The sequence below is a fragment of the Danio rerio genome, chromosome 2 (genome assembly GCF_052040795.2).
Source record: "Danio rerio strain M-AB ecotype USA chromosome 2, GRCz13ab, whole genome shotgun sequence".
Classification (NCBI taxonomy): Eukaryota; Metazoa; Chordata; class Actinopteri; order Cypriniformes; family Danionidae; genus Danio; species Danio rerio.
In genome coordinates, this window is record NC_141022.1 from 28,183,266 (window position 1) to 28,204,785 (window position 21,520).

The 21,520-nt window shown below is 35.6% G+C and overlaps 1 protein-coding gene and 1 long non-coding RNA gene across 3 annotated transcripts in view; one reads left to right on the forward strand and one right to left on the reverse strand.

The window, feature by feature from the left end:
* The window catches only part of LOC137487819 (uncharacterized), a 37,988-nt gene that overhangs the window by 13,956 nt on the left and 2,512 nt on the right, over positions 1–21,520 (reverse strand). Inside the window, exons 3-4 of one of the 2 annotated variants that reach the window (XR_015478491.1) lie at positions 20,509–20,592; positions 6,184–6,323 (exon numbers count right to left, since the gene is read on the reverse strand). This is a non-coding gene — a long non-coding RNA (uncharacterized LOC137487819). The remainder of the gene's footprint in view (positions 1–6,183; positions 6,324–20,508; positions 20,593–21,520) is intronic. The other variant, XR_015478492.1, reaches the window with a different exon arrangement.
* angptl4 (angiopoietin like 4) lies at positions 14,679–20,388 on the forward strand. Its single transcript, NM_001256203.1, is given in 7 exon segments — positions 14,679–15,277; positions 15,939–16,049; positions 16,148–16,238; positions 18,327–18,440; positions 18,566–18,661; positions 18,920–19,198; positions 19,282–20,388. Coding segments are annotated over 7 exon segments (1,383 nt in total). The 5' UTR covers positions 14,679–14,770; the 3' UTR covers positions 19,467–20,388.

Genomic DNA, 21,520 nt, shown 5'->3' on the forward strand with positions numbered 1-21,520 from the left:
TCGTGACAAAATCAGGTGTTATTGACAATTAAAATGATATGTACTGTAGCACGTATGGAACCGAACTGAATAAATAGTGTATTGGTAATTAAATGCACATTACCAAAACCAACAAAATCAAGTATGAGTCTTGGGTTTAGTGTTGTTAAAGGAACAAAAACAATCCCACAATCAACCAAAATATATTGTGGCCTGCATTTGAAACTTTAATAACTCAAGACACTTGATTGCTTTAGGGTCTATCCCAAAGAACCAAGTCCAAAAATGATTGTAATAAGTGGACATGGCAACAGATGTTCTGTGAAGCCTCCTACCAAGCATATACAAGATGCCTCTGTCTATGGTGGTTTAGTAAGAAATGCAAAACATAATTATTTGTCCACTTTAACAATACTTTGCACAAGACATCAGTAAGTTACTGTGTTTACTGCATTATAAATCCTCACAAATTTAAGAGTGCATTACAAATTCCTGCATTACACAGAATGATAATTTGGGGGATTCATTTCTTACACTTTCCAGCCCAGATGTTGTTGACTAGAAATTCATAAGACATTTTGGGTTCATTAAAAAAGGCACCAGTGTTTCAGGATCCAAAGTAAATATTCTGTACATCCCATGTCATTAATCTTAGCAATGCACACGTTTCCAGTTCCCAAAGAGTTAAATCTTTCCACTTCTGGAATATGTATAGACATGTGGCATATCGTCTCTGCAGATCATGGAAAAATGCACTGCCTGCACGCTCACAGTTTTCCATTTGTTTTGCCTCTTGTCTAAGACTCCTTTGGGATGCAAGGTTAACAATTCCCTAATGCTATTTATTTTTAAAAGTCACAGGGGGTTGCCTACAGCAGATGTTCGCAAAGTTAAATAGGTCCCATCCAGAAAAGGGTTTTATAACATGTTGAAATCCAATCAAACAACATTGGCGGGCATTTTACGTGACAGTCTAGAACAGACATGCTGAATGTACAAGATAAATAAGAGTGTTTACAGACACACAGATGAAAAGCTCAATGTGACTGAAACTTTGGATCATTACAACTAAAACGCCGATGATTTATGAAATGGTTAATTCAGCATGTTTCCCAGAGATGGGTTGCGGCTGGAAGGGCATCCGCTGCGTAAAAACTTGCTGGATAAGTTGGCGGTTCATTCCGCTGTGGCGACCCCAGATTAATAAAGGGACTAAGCCGACAAGAAAATGAATGAATGAATGAATAATCCGGCATGTGTTTTAGTAAGAAGCATTATGAGCAGCACGAATCGTTTCCTCAGAAGTATCTGGTTGATACGGGTTCTGTGGACACCGAATTTCTTAAAAGAGGTTTCAGAGGAAATTAAAAAGGCCTATGATTCATTTTCCAGCAGAAGAAAAGTGCAGTTCATGCATAAAAAAGTATTTTGCATAAGAAGAGTTCAGATCGGGGTGCTCAAACTTTACAATATGAAGGGCCAAGCAGCCAAATATCATTGAGAGCTGTGGGCCGGCTCTCATGGGTAATTTTCTAGATCATTTCGTAATATTTAAAAAAAATAAAAGCATTACTTTAAATCATATTATCTAATGCAGTATACATTTTTAAATGATAACTTATTGCAATAAAAACATAATCACATTCATAACACAGTGGAGTTCTAAGCTGAATACCTTGATTTGCTCACCAAAGTCTCTGCATTGTTCTCTCTCTGTCCTATGTACTTTTTAAACTTAATCTGATTTATTTACACCATTTACAATGAAACATTTTATTTCAGATAGCTTTTTTGTAGCTTAACAATAAAACAAACAAGTATAAGGATACGTTAAATTTGAAATTACAATCTCTAAACCATTCTCAGATGGCAAAGTTACTATTATCCAACTTTGGCCCGCGGGCCCTAGTTTAGGCATCTTTAGTTTAGATGCATAACCCACTAAATCCATCAGACCTTTTTTCATGTAAATCTGAGCATTTTCTATCAGGCTCCTCTGATTAGGCTCAGAAGTTTCATTTTATAGATAAGGATAAGGTTACTAGCTGGTAAATAAAATTGTTTTTTTTTCATTAAATATCACTTTAGACAATTATTTGATATTTAACAAGATGCGTCAAAACCAGCTAAATCCATTCATTCATTTTTTTTCGGCTTAGTCCCTTTGTTAATCTGGGGTCTGTTAGATTTATTTGTAATAGCAGAAAACATGACCACATTACCCCTCTTCTAAGAGGCCTTCATTGGCTGCCTGTGCAATTCAGAATTGATTTTAAAGTGATTCTACTGGTTTATAAATCCCTCCATAATCTAGCCCCATCCTATCTCTCAGAGCTGCTTCATTCTTACACTCCTGTGAGATCTCTTAGGTTGAGTGAGCAGAATCTTCTTTCAGTTCCACAGTCTAGGCTGAAACGTAGAGGGGACAGAGCTTTCTCTGTGGCAGGTGCTCGGTTGTGGAACACCTTGCCCCTTGAGATTAGAATGGCTCCGTCATTATCCATTTTTAAATCACTTCTTAAAACCTACCTTTTTAGCTTGGCTTTATAAAATTATTTTAATAGTTCATTATACCGCTAATTTTTTACATTTCTACAGACGTTTCTCTTGCTTTAATTCTGTTTTTATATTCTGTCTTTTATTTTTTTACCTTGTCTAATGTACAGTACTTTGGTCAGTCTTGTAACTGGTTTTAAATGTGCTTTATAAATAAATGAACTTGAACTTGAACTACAATATAGTATAGCTTTCTATTATAAATATGAATTTAAAAGATAGATTTGTGAGGGGTGTACTTATATTTGCTGAGCACTGTATATTTTATAAAAAATATAAGTGTTGTATAAGTGTCTAAAATCAGTAATATGTAACTTTCACAGTTAAACTTGTGTGGACTATCAGTATGAGTGCACACGGGCAGCTGCAGTCAAAACCATTTCTGCATTTGCAAAGTATGAACATCCTGTCCCTTCCTAGTCTCCAGAGCTCTGAAATAACAGACCTAGTTATGCATAATGCATACTTCGGTCTGAATGAGAATACAAGACTTCATTTCAGGCTGTTCCTCTCTGAATGCCACTCAACCAGAATATGACCTACTAATAACTATAAGGACATAAGGAATATCAGACACACTCAAGAGTTCATAACATGAGTAAGCAACAGCTGCTGCAGTTTGTTATATCACAGTGTCATATTAAATGATGGTGCCAATAGACTGTCCTCTGCTGATTAATCAAGCTGTTGATAAAGACATAGCAGACACTTGAGTGGTGTCTTTATTTAGTGCTGCCCAAATTAAGCTATTTGACATAAAAGGTATTGCATGACAAAATCAAATATACAAATAATCCTTTGTATAAATAAATAATCCTAAATGGAAAAACTTGAAGATTAGAATTGTATGATTTGTAAAAAAAATATTTTAATTGAATGTGATTAAATAAAACCACATTTATTATGAGTTATTTACACTTTATGCAAATATATATTTATTTTCATGTTACTGGTTTATATGAATATATATTTTGCCGAGTTGTGTTTGGAAAGATATATAATTAAACTTTAAAATGTAAGATTTACATTTATAGCTATACAAATTCTGAGGCTCAAGGTTTATTTATGGGATTAAGACTAGAATTTAACAAGTGGTACAAAGGAGGCAAAGCAAAAGTGAAACCAAGCAAATATAGAATATTTTACGTATTTGTAATCTGCTGATAATAATATTGAATTAACAACATTTTTTTTATAATATATATATTTATATATATTTATATATATATATATATATATATATATATATATATATATATATATATATATATATATATATATATATATATATATTCATTAATTCATTTTCTTTTCGGCTTAGTCCTTTTATTAATCTGGGGTCGCCACAGCAGAATGAACCACCAACTTATCCAGCATATGTTTTACATCCATACACACTCATTTACTATGGACAATTTAGCCTGCCCAATTAACCTGCAAAGCATGTCTTTGCACTGTGGGAGAAACTGGAGCGAAACCCATGCGAACACAGGGTGAACATGCAAACTCTACACAGAAACATCAACTGACCCAGCCGAGGCTCGAACCAGCAACCTTCTTGCTGTGAGTCGAAAGCACTACCTACTGTCCCACTGTGTCGCCTATATATATATATATATATATATATATATATATATATATATATATATATATATATATATATATATATATATATATATATATATATATATATATATTAAACAAATGTATCTATGCCCACCTATAATATATATATATATATATATATATATATATATATATATATATATATATATATATATATATATATATATTATAGGTGGGCATAGATACATTTGTTTAATCTAGCTTAATGCAGCATGTTAACGCTGATAACGGCCCACCACTAAAAGTCCTACATGACTGTAATAGTTTGTGGTCTTTACTTCAAAAATGCCACTAATATATCCATACTCCACGTCTTAATTCCATTTCTGTTTAGTTCAGTTATAACTTTAGTCGAATTAAGGTAATCAAAAATCACTGTTTCGAGCTTATGTAGGCCTACAGTTTAAAATTCATGTTTAACTGAATAAGCAGTTAGCACAAGTACCTCTTATTGAACATCATTTATTTTCATCACCAATTATCATAGAACAGTTTCTCAAGCAGTTTGTGATGCATTTTGAAAACAGGAGATGAGCCCCTGGTCTAATGCGCCACCTGGCTTGATAAACCTATTCTCAAAGACTTATTATTTGGGTAGCACACATATTCTGAATGCCTTCGGCAGAATTCAAATGAGTAATTTGAATCTAGATTAATCTAGATTAAAAAAAAATCTATGCCCACCTATATTATATATATATATATATATATATATATATATATATATATATATATATATATATACACACACACACACACACACACAGATGAAGTCAGATTTATTAGCCCCGTTGTTTTTTTCTCCAAATATCTGTTTAACAGAGAGAAATTTTTTTCACCAATTTTCTAAACATGATAGTTTTGATAACTCATCTCTAATAACTGATTTCTTTTATCTTTGCCATGATGACAGCAAATAATATTTGACTAGATATTTTTCATGACACTTCTATACAGCTTAAATTGACGTTTAAAGGCTTAACTAGGTTAATTAGGTTAACTAGGCAGGTTAGGGTAATTAGGCAAGTTATTGTATAACGATGATTTGTTCTGTAGACTATTGAAAAAAAAATTACATAAAGGGGCAAATAATTTTGTCCTTAATTTTTTTTTTTTAACTGCTTTTATTCTAGCCGAAATAAAACAAATAAGACTTTCTCCAGAATAAAAAATATTATCAGACATACTGTGAAAATGTCTGTGCTCTGTTAAACATCATTTAGGAAATATTTTTTTTAAATAAAATTGTTATTAAATATATGTTATAAATAAAATTCATATATATATATATATATATATATATATATATATATATATATATATATATATATAACCTGAAATTGTCTTGGTGGTAAATTACCAGTAGGAGCACAGTTATGCAATACGCAAGTCAAAATAAAAAAAGAAAGTTTCTTCAGATTAATACAGTGCATATTTTACACACATTTCTTATAGTGTGTGTGTCTATGTAAAAGTTAAACAAAGGCATATATTGTATAAGCAAGTTCTTATATAAGCCATAAGAATTCTATAAGGGCACTAATGTTTTGTCCATGTACAGATGTGCGTCAGCAGGCCATTTACACTATATAAAAGATGACATTTCCATTAAATTGTCAGTGTCTGAATGACAGACCTTGAGCTGAGGATGAACAGCATGCACAGATCTGCAGGATTTCAGATAAACTCTATCTTTGGCCACAAGGAGGCAGAAGAACATTCTCTGGACAGTCCCAAATCGCTCTTTTTTGCAGCACGTACACGGCTGAACACATGCCCAGATGTGGTTTCGTGTACAACCAGAACAAGCTGTTCTAGAAAGTACTTAAATTCTGCTGTTAACACAGGAGTTTCATCTTTCACCAAAAATATCTTTCAGTGTATCTCTTCATTGCTTTATTATCACTAAACCATCATCAGCATTGGGTATGTGTGATAGGAACAAATTGTGCCTTGTCCTAAAAAAGTTCCTAAAGCATTGCCTCCCACTTTAACAGGTGTGGTTAAGAGCTGTGGTTTCACACAGTCCTCAAAATCCCATTCACTGAAATACATGCAGAAGAGGATACTCACAATATCATGCAGAGCTCGTGACTGAAGGAGTGACATTTCAAACACAGATCCAGGATACACTGCACTTCCTTTCAGTTCAACAAATAATCCTGAAAAAAAAAATCTTGTCATAAAAATATATTCATCATTGATATTTTTAGTAATAACCACTAAATTAATGTTATACACTGTAAACAAAATGTTACTGTAATTTTTCACAGTAAATTACATTAGAATCACTTCACAGGATTTAACTGTAAAAATTCACAGTAATGTGTTGCATTCAGAATTTCATTGTGAAATCCATACAATTAGCACGATTACAGCATATTACAGTAAAAAGAGCTATATCATTTGCATGTTAGTTATAGGAATTCAAACTCTTTTTATTTTATTTAACATAGGCATTAATACAAATAAAATTTTATGCTCGTATTGGCACTTTTTTGATATTTAGAATTAACAGAATGTTCTTGCAGGGCCAAAAACACTTTGATTACATCTTCGAAATTAACTTGAAAGAAAATCATTCTGTTTCGAAATGACATGAATGTCATAGTAAATTTTAATTTTTGGGTGCATTGCACCTATATTTAATTTTTTAAGATTAACATGAAAATATTAAATAATTTTTAATGAACATAACTTTGTGATTAGCCAAAAACGCAATAAACTGGAACAAAAGTATTTCATTCATAAAACTATACCATTCATAAAAAAATACAAACACTGTTAAACACCCAAGATGATTTGAAAGTCAGGGTAAATTTCAGAATGAATAGCAGAGGAAAGCCTACTTCACAGTAAAATATAGTTAATTCTACAAGATAATACTGTGAAGTCACAGTAATGGACTTTACTTTCTGCTGTGAAGTTACACTATATGACTCTAATTTCACAGTAATTTAATGTAACAAAATCTAAGTAAATTACTGTGAAGTACCCTGCAGTAATTTGTTGTGAATTTACATACAGTATGTTACTGTGAAAGAAATGCAAATATTAGCCAGTAATTTACTGTGAATTTAAGGTCAATTTTTTTGCAGTGCAGTTTACCTTTGGAAAAATATGTACATATAGATAGAAATATAGATATACTGATAACTTGCTAAATGGATAAATACTTTAGTTTTCTGTAAAATCACACATTTTAAATTATTTGTGCGTAATAATTGCATCTGTAATAACATTATAATTACACCGTTGACCCATCACCATCCTTAAACCTATACCCATACCAACAAACCTGTCCCGTATCCTTACCTATCCTAATCCCACCGTAATAACACCATAAGTAGTTAAGGCCACTTATTAATACTTATGTATTACATAACAGGATATCATTTTCATGAAATATAACTTTAATTGTACTTTAAGAAGACAAAATAAATTCCTATACACTACCTATGTAGGAACTACACAAACAAAAATCCCACAAGCATATCTGTTATCATTGTAAATCAATATATTCAATACTTGCTCATGTTAAAAGAATTGTCAATAAAATCTGCCATTTTTGGTCTGTTTCTGTGTGGTTTATTATCTCTGTACACAAAGAAGATCAGGTTCCGTTCCTTGTGACTGTGTAAACTTCAGCATGTTTATGAGACAGTATGTAAACTATGTGGAACAAAGTATTTAATAGGCTACTCAAGCAGCAGAATAAACTCAACCACAAGCCAAGCATATCTAGAATGCTTTCAAGTCTATCTGCATCAAAAGATTGAGAACAGGTTTAGACCAAGCATACTGACAGTAACTACAGTTGAATTTAGAATTATTAGCCCCCATTTAATTTTTATTTTCTCTTTTAAATATTTCCTAAATGATGTTTAACATAGCAAGGACATTTTCACAGTATGTCTGATAATATTTTTTCTTCTGGAGAAAGTCTTATTTGTTTCATTTCGGCTAGAATAAAAGCAGTTTTTAATTTTTTAAAGGTCAAAATTGTTAGCCCCTTTAAGCAAATTTTTTTTTTTCGATAATCTACAGAACAAAAAGCCTTTAAATGTCACTTTAAGCTGTATAGAAGTGTCTTGAAAAATATCTAGTCAAATATTATTTACTGTCATCATGGCAAAGATAAAATAAATCAGTTATTAGAAATGAGTTATTAAACCTAATATGTTTAGAAATGTGGTGAAAAAAATCTTCTCTCTGTTAAACAGAAATTGGGGGAAAAATAAACAGGGGGGCTAATAATTCTGACTTCAACTGTATATTTTTAGTTTGAAGCATAAGTATTCTACAGCATACATGAATCATCTTTTTTTGTAAGCATTCTAAAGGATTATGCAAAACTGAAGACTATGATTCTGGAAATAAAACTATAAATTAACATAGAAAACAGTTATTTTAAAATAAAATATTTAACAGTATTATATTGTTTATTATTATTATTCAAATAAACAGAGTACTGGTTGAGGCAAAGACTATAGAATACAAAAGACATGTCACTCATATAGTTTCGAATGGAGAGAAGTGTAACAGTCAATATGGTGAATGAAGCCCCGCCTTCTCGTACAGGAGCCAATCAGCAATCGATATAAATTGAAGATTCTCTAGGTGAGGAGCTCGGACCAGACGTGAGTTTCTGCAGATTTTGTGTGATTTGATCGTTTAAACATTAAACTAAAGAGACAGTTGTTTAATTTCATTGGTGATTCCTAATATGCTTGGCAAACAGTTTTGGAGAATTTGACGTTTCCCCAAACAGTATGCTGGAGCATACTGCACGAGAGGAATTTCAAAGATGGCCACCAAGTTCAATTGCTTGCCTTAAAGGGACTTTTATTGTGGCTAGAAAGGCATCCACTCGGTAAAACATATGCCGGAATAGTTGTTGGTTCATTCCGCAGTGGCGACCCCTGATAAATAAGGGACTAAGTCATGAAAATGAATGAATAAATAAACAGCCTTGGTGAGCCTGAAAGAAGTGCTCATATGCCATTGTTTAAGTGATTCTCAGCTGTGAACAATATACAAAGGAATTTCCTGTCTTACAGTGCTCTTATCGTAAACACAGGTGTTATAACTGAGTCAAACATACAGTATATGAAAATGTCAACTGTTATGATGAAATCAATCTAAAAACAGTGACTAAACGTTAACAAGGAAACAGACAGTACCGATCACTTACTGTAAATATGAAATACTGTCAGAGCATTTCACAAGTCAAAAACCTTTTAGATTTAGACAATAAAGGTATATCTTAGGTTAAAATTTAAAGACAATGTAGTAGATAATATTCTTTGTCAGGCGACAGCTAATGAAAGAGTGGGTATGGGTGTTTCCCAGTATTGGGTTGCGGCTGGAAGGGCACCCGCTGCATAAAACATATGCTGGATAAGTCGGTGGTTCATTCCGCTGTGGCGACCCCTGATGAATAGTGTCAATGTGTTTAAGCTAAGATTTATATGAAGTTATATAAAACAGAAACAATCTTTCCATCAATGTATGATTTGCTATGATAAGACAACATTTGGCCAGGACACAATTATTTGTAAATCTGAAATCTGAGTAGGGTTGCACAATTTTATAAAAATCTGAAATTGCGATATTTTACTGTTCTGCATTAAAAAATATTGCAAAAATATAGTAATATAAAAATATAGTTTCACAAAATAGTTGAATAGCACTATTTGATGGTTTTCTGGAGAGTCTAACAGTATTCATTCATTAATTTTCTTTTCGGCTTAGTCTCTTTATTGATTCAGAGTCGCCACAGCATAATGAACTGCTAACTTATCCAGCACGTTTTCACGCAGCGGATGCCCTTGTAGCCGTAACCCATCACTAGGAAACATCCATTTACATTTATTCACATACATACACTACGGACAATTTAGCTTACCCAATTCACCTGTACCGCATGTCTTTGGACTTGTGGGGGAAACCAGAGCACCCGGAGAAAACCCACGCGAACACGGGGAGAACATGCAAACTCCACACAGAAACCTCAACTGACCCAGCCGAGGCTCGAACCAGCGACCTTCTGCTTGTGAGGCGAAAGCACTACCTACATCGTGTCGCCATGTAACAGTTTTCAGAAATTGAATGATCGCAATGCGAAAACTTCTGGGATCATGAAAAAATACTGCTTTTGTTTTAAAAGTTTTCCCTAAAACAAGCTAAATTATCCGCCAGTGTGGCACGTTAAATAATGTTTTTGCTTTGAAATGTAGAAATCTGGACAAGAAACAAAGACAAAAATTATTTTGTTGAAAAAATCAATTAAATTCTGTATAAATACAGTGATTAAATACAATTCTGTAGCTCCTGATCAACTTTAATCCAGACTTAGCCTTGTATCCAGGGTATATACAGGAATCAGAGAGCGAAATTTAATAAGTTTTAAGACTTTTTTAGGTTTAGATAAGATACTTGACTCTTCTCGCCCTTTTAGGTTTCAACCGCTAACATTGGCAACATTTTACCTTACATTTACTAAATACTGATTGAAAGAAACTAATCCTAAACTAAAGCATCATTCATATACTAAATATAAATGCTAATCAAGCAGTTGGCGCCTTTAGAACAGCGGAAAATAACAGTGTTGCCTTGCTTACTGCAGTAAACAAAGCAGCTTGATGTCAAATCTAGCAAGATTTTATCGATTTCATAAACTACACAGCATCCCACTATTCACAGATTGAATGCCAGCATACAACTATAAATTGTATAATCAAAAACGCTACAATCTTTAAAACCTTGCAACTCAAAAGTTAAGACTTTTTAATGCTTTTTACAGGTCTTAAATTTCTCTAAATTGATTCATCAACTTTTGATACTTTTTAAGACTCCACGAACACCCTGGTATCTCTGTGATGTGACTATTACGGATGCGCACAGTGCGAAATTAATGCTAAAACTATATTGTGCAGCCTTAAATCTGAGAGTTCAAAAAATCGAAATATTGAGAAAATATGCACATTACTAATCAAATTTGAGTTTTTAAACATTTACAATAGGATTTACAAAATATCTGCATGAAACGTGATCTTTACATAATATTCTAATGATTTTTGGCATTAAAGTATAGTCTAAAAATGTACCTATTCAGTGTATTATTGTCTCTTACCAAAAATAAACCCATATGTCCCATAACTTCCATAAAAGAAGTTGAACAAGTTTAATTTAGTTATGATTTATGAACATTTCCTCCAACATCCATCGCTTTATACAGCTCTCACGCCTCTTTCGCACAGATCTGGATGCTCTTCTGTGATGCAGATGTTGTGTATTTAGAATCTGGGTAAAAGGTCGTGCCGCCAGGAGTGACACCATATTGGAGTTAAAAATGCAGCTGTTCCGGCAGTGCGATTATGGGCGGATGACTAACTGCTGTCACTGGGGTTTCTGGGAAATTCGTAGACAGGGCAGATCCTGAATATCTCAGTCATTCAAATGCTAATGATTTTCTTCAAGGCTACTCAGCATCTCAAAGGACTTCGGCTAGGAGAGATGCATGCACACTGTCGTGCTGATGATATTTACGTTAAAATTTCACGCTAAATATTAAGACCCATCCTTATGAAGATCTATAGGTTATCAATAACTGGTTTAAGATATCACTATTTAAGTGCAGCCGAAATATAAAGCCTTGTTTTGTGATTCAATTAGAGTGATCCACTAAAGGGAGTGCACAGTATTATGTGACCAGCTGAAACAACTGGATAATTGTTTGTTTTATTGTTAGCTTCACGTCATTGGCATTGAGAAGCTAACACACCCTGCTGAGAGTTGGTTTACAAGCTTTGGAAAGAGTAGAAAAATGCTTTGTAAGTCCAACATGAAACACCCTTCAGGACTTTTAAAGGAGTTTCAATCTGTTTGGATAGCTTTTGGATGGATTTTCAACACCGGTTTGAGTAAAGCTCGGGTTATACACGACCGTTCAAACTGCTGTGCTTGAAAAAAGAAGACTCTTGTTCTCATCAATGCTGCATTAATTTGATAAACAAATATACTATTAATAATACTAATAAACTACTATAAGTACTAATGTAAATAATAATAATTTATAATCGTCATCATTCATTCATTTATTCATTTTCTTTTCAGTTTAGTCCCTTTATTAATCTAGGGTTGCCACAGCGGAAGGAATCTGTCTCTTTTGTGCTTTTCTGATTTCTTTGAGATGAAGGTCTACGGACAGGTGTATCTTTCGCAGGCATGGGACGATAACCGTTTTTTCGTATACCGCGGTTTAGAAAGTCAAGGTTTTAAAACCACCAAAATTTTATGCTATACTGTTCCTACGTTATCTCCAGCAGAAAAGGTATCCAATGATGGCATTTAATCTATCAAAGACAGCAGAAGTGGATGATTAATTTTAATTATTTAGCCTGACCTGTTTACTGCTACAAAATACATAAAATGTTTCTCAAAATAAAATATTTTGTGTCCAAGGGGGGAAAACAGTTTTTGTTTTGCACCCAGACATTTAAAAAGCACACAGTTTAGAGCATTAATCAAATTACCATCAAACCGTGATGTTTTTAATCCAAGGTTATCATACCGCCAGAACCCATGCCCAATCTTTGGATGTAATTTTGTCAAATAAGCTTAGACAATTTACATACAAGTATTAAAAGAGAAAAAAGATAAAGAAAAAAACAGTCTTTGTTTCAGGTCTGACAGCTGCAAAACTCTGGCGATTATTGTAACAATCAAAAGATGTTAAAAAAAACAGCTTTATATATTTTTCCAAACTTGGTAGTAGGTTTCCCTAAGACAGGCTATTTATTTTAAACGAGTAGTTTTAAAACATTGGCATTCTTATAATATTTACCTAAATCTTTTTAGATTCCCAAATCAACTTTCTAGTAAACAGTTCTTTAAAGACATTCATATGAACAGTTTTTCATTCATATCCCTTAGCTTAGTCCCTTAATTATTAGGGGTGGCCAAAGCAGAATGAACTGCCAAATATTATAGCATATGTTTTACGTGGTACATGCCCTTCTAGCTGCAACCCAGTACTGGGAAACACCCAAACACTCTCACATTTACACTCATACACTATGGCCAATTTTTTTTACCCAATTCACCTGTCTTGCATGTCTTTGGTAACCGGAGCATCCAAAGGAAACCCACGCGAACACAAGGAGAACATGCCAACTCCAAACAGAAATGCCAACTGACCCAGCCGGGACTCAAACCAGCAACCTTCTTGCTGTGAGGTAAATGTGAAGAACATTAAACATTTAAAAACACTCTTTCCTCTGTAATGAAACATTTTATGTGATGGAAAATTTTCATGGATGTTAAATATTTTTCATGAAACCAAAAGCAATTGCGAACTTTGTTTTAAAAGCCTTTTCTGACCCCAAACCTTTGAATAATGTACAGACTCATTTTTATAAGTTGGCTTAATGAGTCATATAATTCCAGACGTGACTGAGATCATTTTCACCAAACAAAACAACGTCCTGGCTTCTGCTCCACTTACAAATATCCTTTAAATCCTGTTTTTACCAAGTCTGCAAAGTACACGGTAAAAAAAAAAACAAGCAAATCTCTTCCCCAAAAACAAAAAGAAAAGCTCTCAAATGCTGAGGGGTAAACTCTGTAACACTTGTACTTTGATATCACCTAACAGAAGTAAACACTTAGTCCTTTGTATCACAAGACAAAACAACCAAAAATTTAAAAAAGAGAAAGAAATCCACAGGAGTATTGCTATTCGATAGGGAGGCAAATTCCCAGACACCTCTTCAAAAGGTAACTGAGTGTAGTCTTCAGAATCCCCCAGCAAATGGTGTCTCTTTGTGAGCATGAACTTTCCCCTAATTCTCACAGTGGAACAGACCACCTCAGACCTCAGCGCTCAACTGCAGCACGTTCACCTCGTCGCTCCACACAAAGCGTCTGCCCTGATAATGACTTCACACCGGGAAAACCCTGACATCCATTCAGACCAATTCAACAACCTATTCTATGTGTTTCTTTATATATAAGTGTATTCATTAATTACCATTACATTAAAATTGACCATGCTGGATGCACCAAACTGAAGTTATTCATATTTGATTAATACAATTTAATATTTACTTCAGTGTCTGCCTAAATAATCTCATCATGCTTGCTTGTTTGAATTAACATTATAAATAATTTCATTGAAGCTGTTTGTTTGAGCTAATGTAATGAAAGTATGTGTAGAATGATCAATGAAACCACTTATCAAAAGTCAGATTGATCATGTAGACATCTTACAAGCATAAGTCCATTATTGTTCTACTCTCAACTTTAATAAGAAGTTAAAGTGAAGAAAAATCAACGTGCTTTCTAGTTGCAACCGGGTCCATTCTTACATCATGGTCCACATTAGAAGCAAATACGGTTAAGGGGGAGGAGGGTGAAACCTGAGCAGACTCCCACACTCCCTCCAGATGGCCAACCAATGAGATCGCACTAGGCTGCTTTCAAAGGGTATAAAAAGGAGTTAGCCTTTCAACAGCATGAGCCTGTGCTCTTGAGAGTGCTGCGACAGCTAACCGGTCTATACGACAAGTCAGATTATCAAAACCACTACAGACACAAAACAAGCAAGATGAAGGTACCACTGGCAAATCTGCTGTGCATCACAGTCCTGGCGAGCTCCGGGACGAGCTTCCCAATGGAGAGGAGAGGAGCTGCAGCCGGGAAAGAGAAGAGAGTGCAATATGCAGCGTGGGATGATGTGAACGTGCTCGCACATGGGATGCTGCAGCTTGGTCAGGGACTTAAGGAGCATGTGGACAAGACCAAAGGCCAGGTGAGAGACATCACCATTAAGATGAAGGTCTTTAATGTCACCGTATCCGAGCTCGGCAAGCTGACTCAGCAGCTTCAAGAAGACAATGAGCTGCTGAAAGCAAAAGCCCAGAGTCTGGAAGACAGTGAGAGCTTGGTTCTAAATGTGTCCACGGACCTGCGGCAGAAGACAGACGAGCTGCTCAAAGACAGACAGAAGGACCATGAGAGGATGAATAAGCTGGAAGAAAAAGTAGATGGCTTGATGCAAGGAGAGGGTTTGGAAGCTGCCAACGGCAACTACAGTGATGCCCGAATCATTCAGGTATGGAGAAACTTCAATTTCAGGCATTAAAGCAAGTGAAATGTTTTGTCTTTATTTTATACGTTAGCCTATGTCTTACATGCTTATGATAATGTTTGGTTTGTATATGCTTAAAGTGTTAGATAAGAATCTAAATACTTAAATTAGACCACAAAAAAAATGATATCAATGAGTTTAAGTGCTTTAAAAGCTATTTTTAACAGACTATTGAACCACACACAATGGCATATAATAGGCAGACATGTGGGCGTGAACGCCGCTTCACTGGACTCAAAGCCGTGTTGTACGTGCAAGGTTGCTATGCCCATGTTGAGACAATGAAAAATTACTGACCTCGTAGAAAGTTTGAAGTGTTTCTACCTTGGCTTTTTAAATCATGTTTCAGCGCGAAACAACAATAACGGATCCTAAAGTAGGCTACTTCATAAGCATGTTTCCGTTTCTAGTTAGCCAGCGCGAAGTTTCGCGGGTTCACGCTACTGTTACATAATGATGTACAGAAGAAAAGCCGTGTCGATTGAACAGATTAAACAGGAGCGGTTACACCGGAGGACGTTAATTTAACTGTCAACAGCACCTTATTAGAGTTTAGCCCTTGCTGTGACTTAAGCCCTTGTTGAGTTTGACTCAAAGACTGACCTCAAACTGTTTCTGATTTCAGTGGATGCTGGAGGCGCAAAATAAGCGCATTGATGACCTGGTCGAGCGCATCAAGCAACAGCAGGAAAAACTGGACAAACAGAACATCCGCATCAGGACCCTGCAAAATCAGGTAAACACAAAATATTAGTGTTTACCAAATTTAGTGTGGCATTACAGCTACATCAATGACTGGAAACTTAACCATAATGTTCATGTGATGTCCTTTAGATTACGATGAAAAACGAGCGACTGTCTCTGAAAAGGATGGAGGAAGACGTAAATCTGAACGCGAGCACTGAACAGCGAGATTCCCCTGTTGGTAAGTCAGTTTATCATTGCTGATAATAATCTTTAAAAAATAGATAAAACTTTTATATTCTAGATCAAACTGATCCGAATTGGTTTAAAGGTAAATCCTGCGATGAAAATCACAGAAAAATCATGTAAACCACTAGTTTACACCAGTAGTTAACATTAGTGGTTAACCATTCTCAAAAATCTGAATGATTTTTAAAACCGTATTTAGCTTAGTTTATTTAACTTAATACAACGCAGAAGACAGCAAGAACACAATTAAAAGGTTAAAGCTACTATGCAAAATATGCATTATTTCTAACTAGTTTTTGATTGAACAATAAATCCAAATTCTGCTCTTCGCATTTACGAAGGGATTATCTCGCTCTTAAATTCACAAGTCCCATTATTCACAAATAATTGCATCTAAACTGAAAGAAAAAAATCACAGTGGTGAAGTTTTGTCAGTGCATGCTGAGGCTTGTGCCACTTGTTTTGCTCCTTAAGTGATGTTATGAGCTTCATAATGATGATGGAACATGTCCAATTAGGGGAAAGATCCTAATAACATTTGGTCTCAAATATTTAGAAGTAGAAGTGCATGGATTGGAAATTATATTGAAGTACGGGGAACTATATTAGAGCAATGGCTGACTCCAAGTAGGTGAAAGGTGACCGAGCAGAAACACATGGGCCAGAACAGTCATCCAAGCCAGCACAATAAAGCCTCTCATGACGAGTTCTGACATCAGTGGGATCCAAAGAATGCTTTAAAAGAAACAATTTCCCTGGATGCCTTCCAATTGTGTGAGAGTTCATCGGTCTCAGACCGTGTTAAATCAGGGTCACAAGCATGCAGAGATTGTTTCAAATCTGGCCAAGAGCAAAGGGAGGCTTATTTTTTCAGATATAGTATATCCTGTACCTTAGATTAGATTTCCTGGCACTAATCCAGTGAAAACCATAAAGCACTGAGTGCATATTTTTGGCCTGCGAACTTTGTACAGACTTTCCCTGTTGTGTGGCATTTGCTCTAAAAAAGCGTCACTTCTCTCAGAAAAACGTGTAACCTTTAGCCTAGATCTGTCAGAGCCAGACTATCCCCCGCTGACCCCCCTGCCTCTACTCATCCACACAGACCACCCCTTTTATTGTAGCAAATTAGACGTGTGCCTGCCAGATTAGAGAAGACCACTTTACTTAATGCCATTTACTTTAAGCTCAAGTAATGAAGGCTCTGATTCATATATATATATATATATATATATGTATACATATATTATTTATTTAATTTAATATTTATTTATTATTTATTTAATTTAATTTCTTTTATATATATATATATATATATATATATATATATATATATATATATATATATATAAAATAAATAATTAATTTGTTTATTTTTTGTCAGTTAATGTAGGGCATCCAAATTTATCAGGACAGCCACTGCCAAACTTTTTATTTGGCATCTGTCTTCTCATATCCCACATGGTCCCTTGAGGGCATGTGCATTTGCTCCTCAAATAGCACCAGCAGCCACGGCATTCCCAGATCACTCGCTGCCCATGCATTGTGATGTCATCAGAGGGGTGCTGTGCACGTGAAGGAGGCGTGGAGAGCCGGACTAAAGGGGGGCAGGGAGGAAAGAATGCTTGTAGAGCTCTGAGGGACTGAGGAAAGTCTCTGCTTGGGAACTGGGGGAAAGGTCATGTTTACACCCTCAATTGTTCCAGTCAGGTCAGAATTGACATGTGAATCTGCCTTCGGTTAGCAGATGTTTAACCAAACGCACCTTGTAGGCTGTTGGAAATACAAAAATGCGTGTAGTATACCAACGTGGCATTTGTTTATTAACAACACTTCAGTGGATTTGAACTATACCCTGGAGTTCAAAACAAACTCCATGCTGGCTTCTGGGTTCTTGGGTGACATGTTCAAGGTCCAGTGTTTGAGATAAGGATTTAGTACACCATTAAACAATGAGATAAACACTTATCCTGGACGTGTGAGCGATTTAAATTCTTTGGCAACTTTAACATCTTTGTTTGGGTACAGCCTTGGGCAAAGGTCATTTGCAGATGCTTGAACATGTGTTTGTGTCTTTCAGCTTTGGCTTCTGACTGTCATGAGTTGTTTCTGAGGGGCGAAACGTCAAGCGGGCTCTACACCATCCAGCCAAGCGACTCCCAGCCTTTTGAAGTCTACTGCGAGATGACACCCGGTAAGTGGCGAAAACCAATTTCGTTACACTTTTCATCTGAGGCTTCTTTGTGCGTGAGCCTCCTCACCCCTTATGATATCATTTGAGCAGCTTGTGATTTTCTTGCTTTCTTCATGTATTCACAGAAGGAGGATGGACAGTCATCCAGAGACGCCAGGATGGATCTGTAGATTTTGATCAATTGTGGCAGGCATATCAGAATGGCTTTGGAAGCCTAAATGGTAAGAATCCAATGCAAAGCAACACCATTTTGCATGGCTCTGAGTAAACAGCCACTCCTGCCAGTAGACTTTAATTAAGGCAAAGCGATTTACCCACTAACAAGGGATGTAGAGTGGCAGATTAAGGATAGAGGATAAGATCAGTCCCTAAAACATTGACAAATCCTGTATCCCTAAAGCCTTTAAATGATTTCACTGTAGAGTGACTAAATCCTTAGTACGCATTTCTTAAATATCTTTCTTCAATGTTGCTTTCAGGTGAGTTCTGGCTCGGCCTGGAGAAGATCCATTCTGTGTCCAAAGGTGGCAACTATATCCTCAAGGTGCAGTTCTCCGATTGGCGGGATGAGATTCAAAGCATCAGCTACCGATTCCATCTGAACGGCCAGGAGAACAACTATTCCCTCCGCATCCTAGAAAGTCCTGCTGGAAACACAGAGAGCTCTCTGCCCACCGAAACATCCGCAGTGCCGTTTTCCACCCGCGACAAAGACAACGACCAAAAAAATGACCTCAACTGTGCCAAACAGTTATCAGGTAACGTCACGATCCCCATATAAAAATTATTTTTTAGCATAGGTGATGTTCTTATTTAATCGATTTCCTTTTTGGATTTCCAGGCGGTTGGTGGTTTAGCAACTGTGGTCGCTCAAACTTGAACGGCAGGTATTTCGTTACTCCTGCTCCAAAACAGCGACACCAGAGAAAACAAGGAGTGTTTTGGAAAACCTGGCGTGGGCGCTACTATCCGCTGAAAACCACCACCATGATGATTGCACCCGCCGAGATTGTCAACAAATCATAGAGGACATGAGACCATAACCAATGTCAAGTGCTGAAAAGCCATTTAGAACCTGCCAAAACAACAAACTGGTGCTGAAAAGGCTCTATTAGGAGTGTTTCTCAGATCAGACAAAGTCTAAATCATGAATGTGATGGACACACAAATCCCAGTCTGGCCAAAAATAGGCTGTTTTATTCAATCAGACTGGAAAGAACTGAATGTGCCTGGAGCTCTGCATGCAGCCGCATGTTTTATATGGTGCAGGCCACTGTAAGGATCTGCAACATGTTTAGACAAATCTGGCAGGGTGACGTCAAAAGACCTGATGGTTTAGCACCATCGCGTGTACTATTAGGCTTGGAGATGAAATGAAAGAACCTTGCCACTAAAATACGGACCAAATAAGCTACATAAGCTTGAGCCAGTACTCTTTGAGAATGCTTATTATAATGGCACTGTGTATATTAAGGCATTATCCACAGACATTAGTAGATCTGCAGAACATTGAAAGATCTGTTGCCTGTCAAAGTCAAGATTCAAGTATCCAAACGTCAACGTTATTTTGTGGTACTCGCATGCTTTCCTCCACAAGATTTGATGATCTGAGTCTACTTGTGTGTTTTCCTGTATTGAAATCAAACGAGATGTTCCTGTGGGGATTGATTTTCTCAGTCACATTGACTGCCTTTAAACATCTGTGGATGTCACGTCTCTGTAAATAAGATGCATTTTCTTTGTAGCGTTACAGCTGTGTTCTTGCCTACTTCAAGCGCTCTGATTGTCATATTATTTAAATGTTGTACAAAAATCATTATGTATATCTTTCTTATAGTTTTTCTTATAATTTATGTTTTGCTAAAAAGAAAAATAACTTTGTTATTGTTTTTATTAAAAAAATGGTCTAACAGAGACCAATAAAAATGGATTTTATATATAAAAAAAAATGAAGTGTCTCAGGAGTTCTTGAATTAAACACAAACACCAAATGAATGCAAAGTGAATCAGCTTGGCTAGATCAAGTTAGTGTGAAGTGTTAAGCAGATGTATGCAGCTCTGATCAGACCTCAGGGTTAAAAGCATACACACTCTCTCATGTGACGGCAGGTGATGCTGGAATTTCCTGACGGTGCTTGAGCTTGCAAAGTGCCTAGAGACAAGATAAATGAATGTGAATATAACTGAGCAGATGGCTGCAAATATACCCATAAGTCAAAACATGTATATATAACACACACATATACATATGAAATATATTTATAATTTAGTCTGACCTGAAGCACATGTCCTTCAGTGTCCCTACAGGTGTGGTGACATATGGTCTTAACCACACGTGAACCTTACTTAGTGGAAATCAGCTTATTCTTCTGACTCTACACTAACTTAGTTGCATTGGCTTGCCAGTGTCACACTCAATGTTTCACACCTGAGAGAACGTCTTAACATGCCAAATCGGCACTAATGTGCTTACATCCCGATGAGTTTAGTGTATTTAACAGCTACAGCTTTTCACACTGTAATAATAGAAGTCTTATCATCTCCTCCTCATAACGTTCCCATTAAGTTATATAACTTTTTTTTTAAAGTTTGAAGAACATTTAGTCCAATTTTATTTTAAGTGGGGGTAATTACGATGTGCTTTGTACAATTACATGAATAAGTTGGTACAATGTACTAATTACGTACATACATGTTTTTACATTGTACTTTTTAAAGCTGATCAGTGTGTAATTACAATTGTAACTAACCTCTGTTATTATAATTATAATTACACTGACCCATCCTTCACACCTTAACCCACCCATACATCTACCCATACCACCTAACCTTACCTGTAATCCATTTAATACCACCATACTGTAAGTGCTGTGCAGTACCATATGAACACAATTGGTACTGTATAATGTCCGATGAAAATACATAGCAGTTAAGGCCACTGCATAAAGTGAGACTGAGCCTTCAAAATGTCCAGTTTTTTAGACAATGTAATAATGTCATTTTTTGGTTATAATAACATGGCTTACAACATTTTCATAACATTTGAGTAACATGTTACAGAACATTTTTTTAAATTGTTT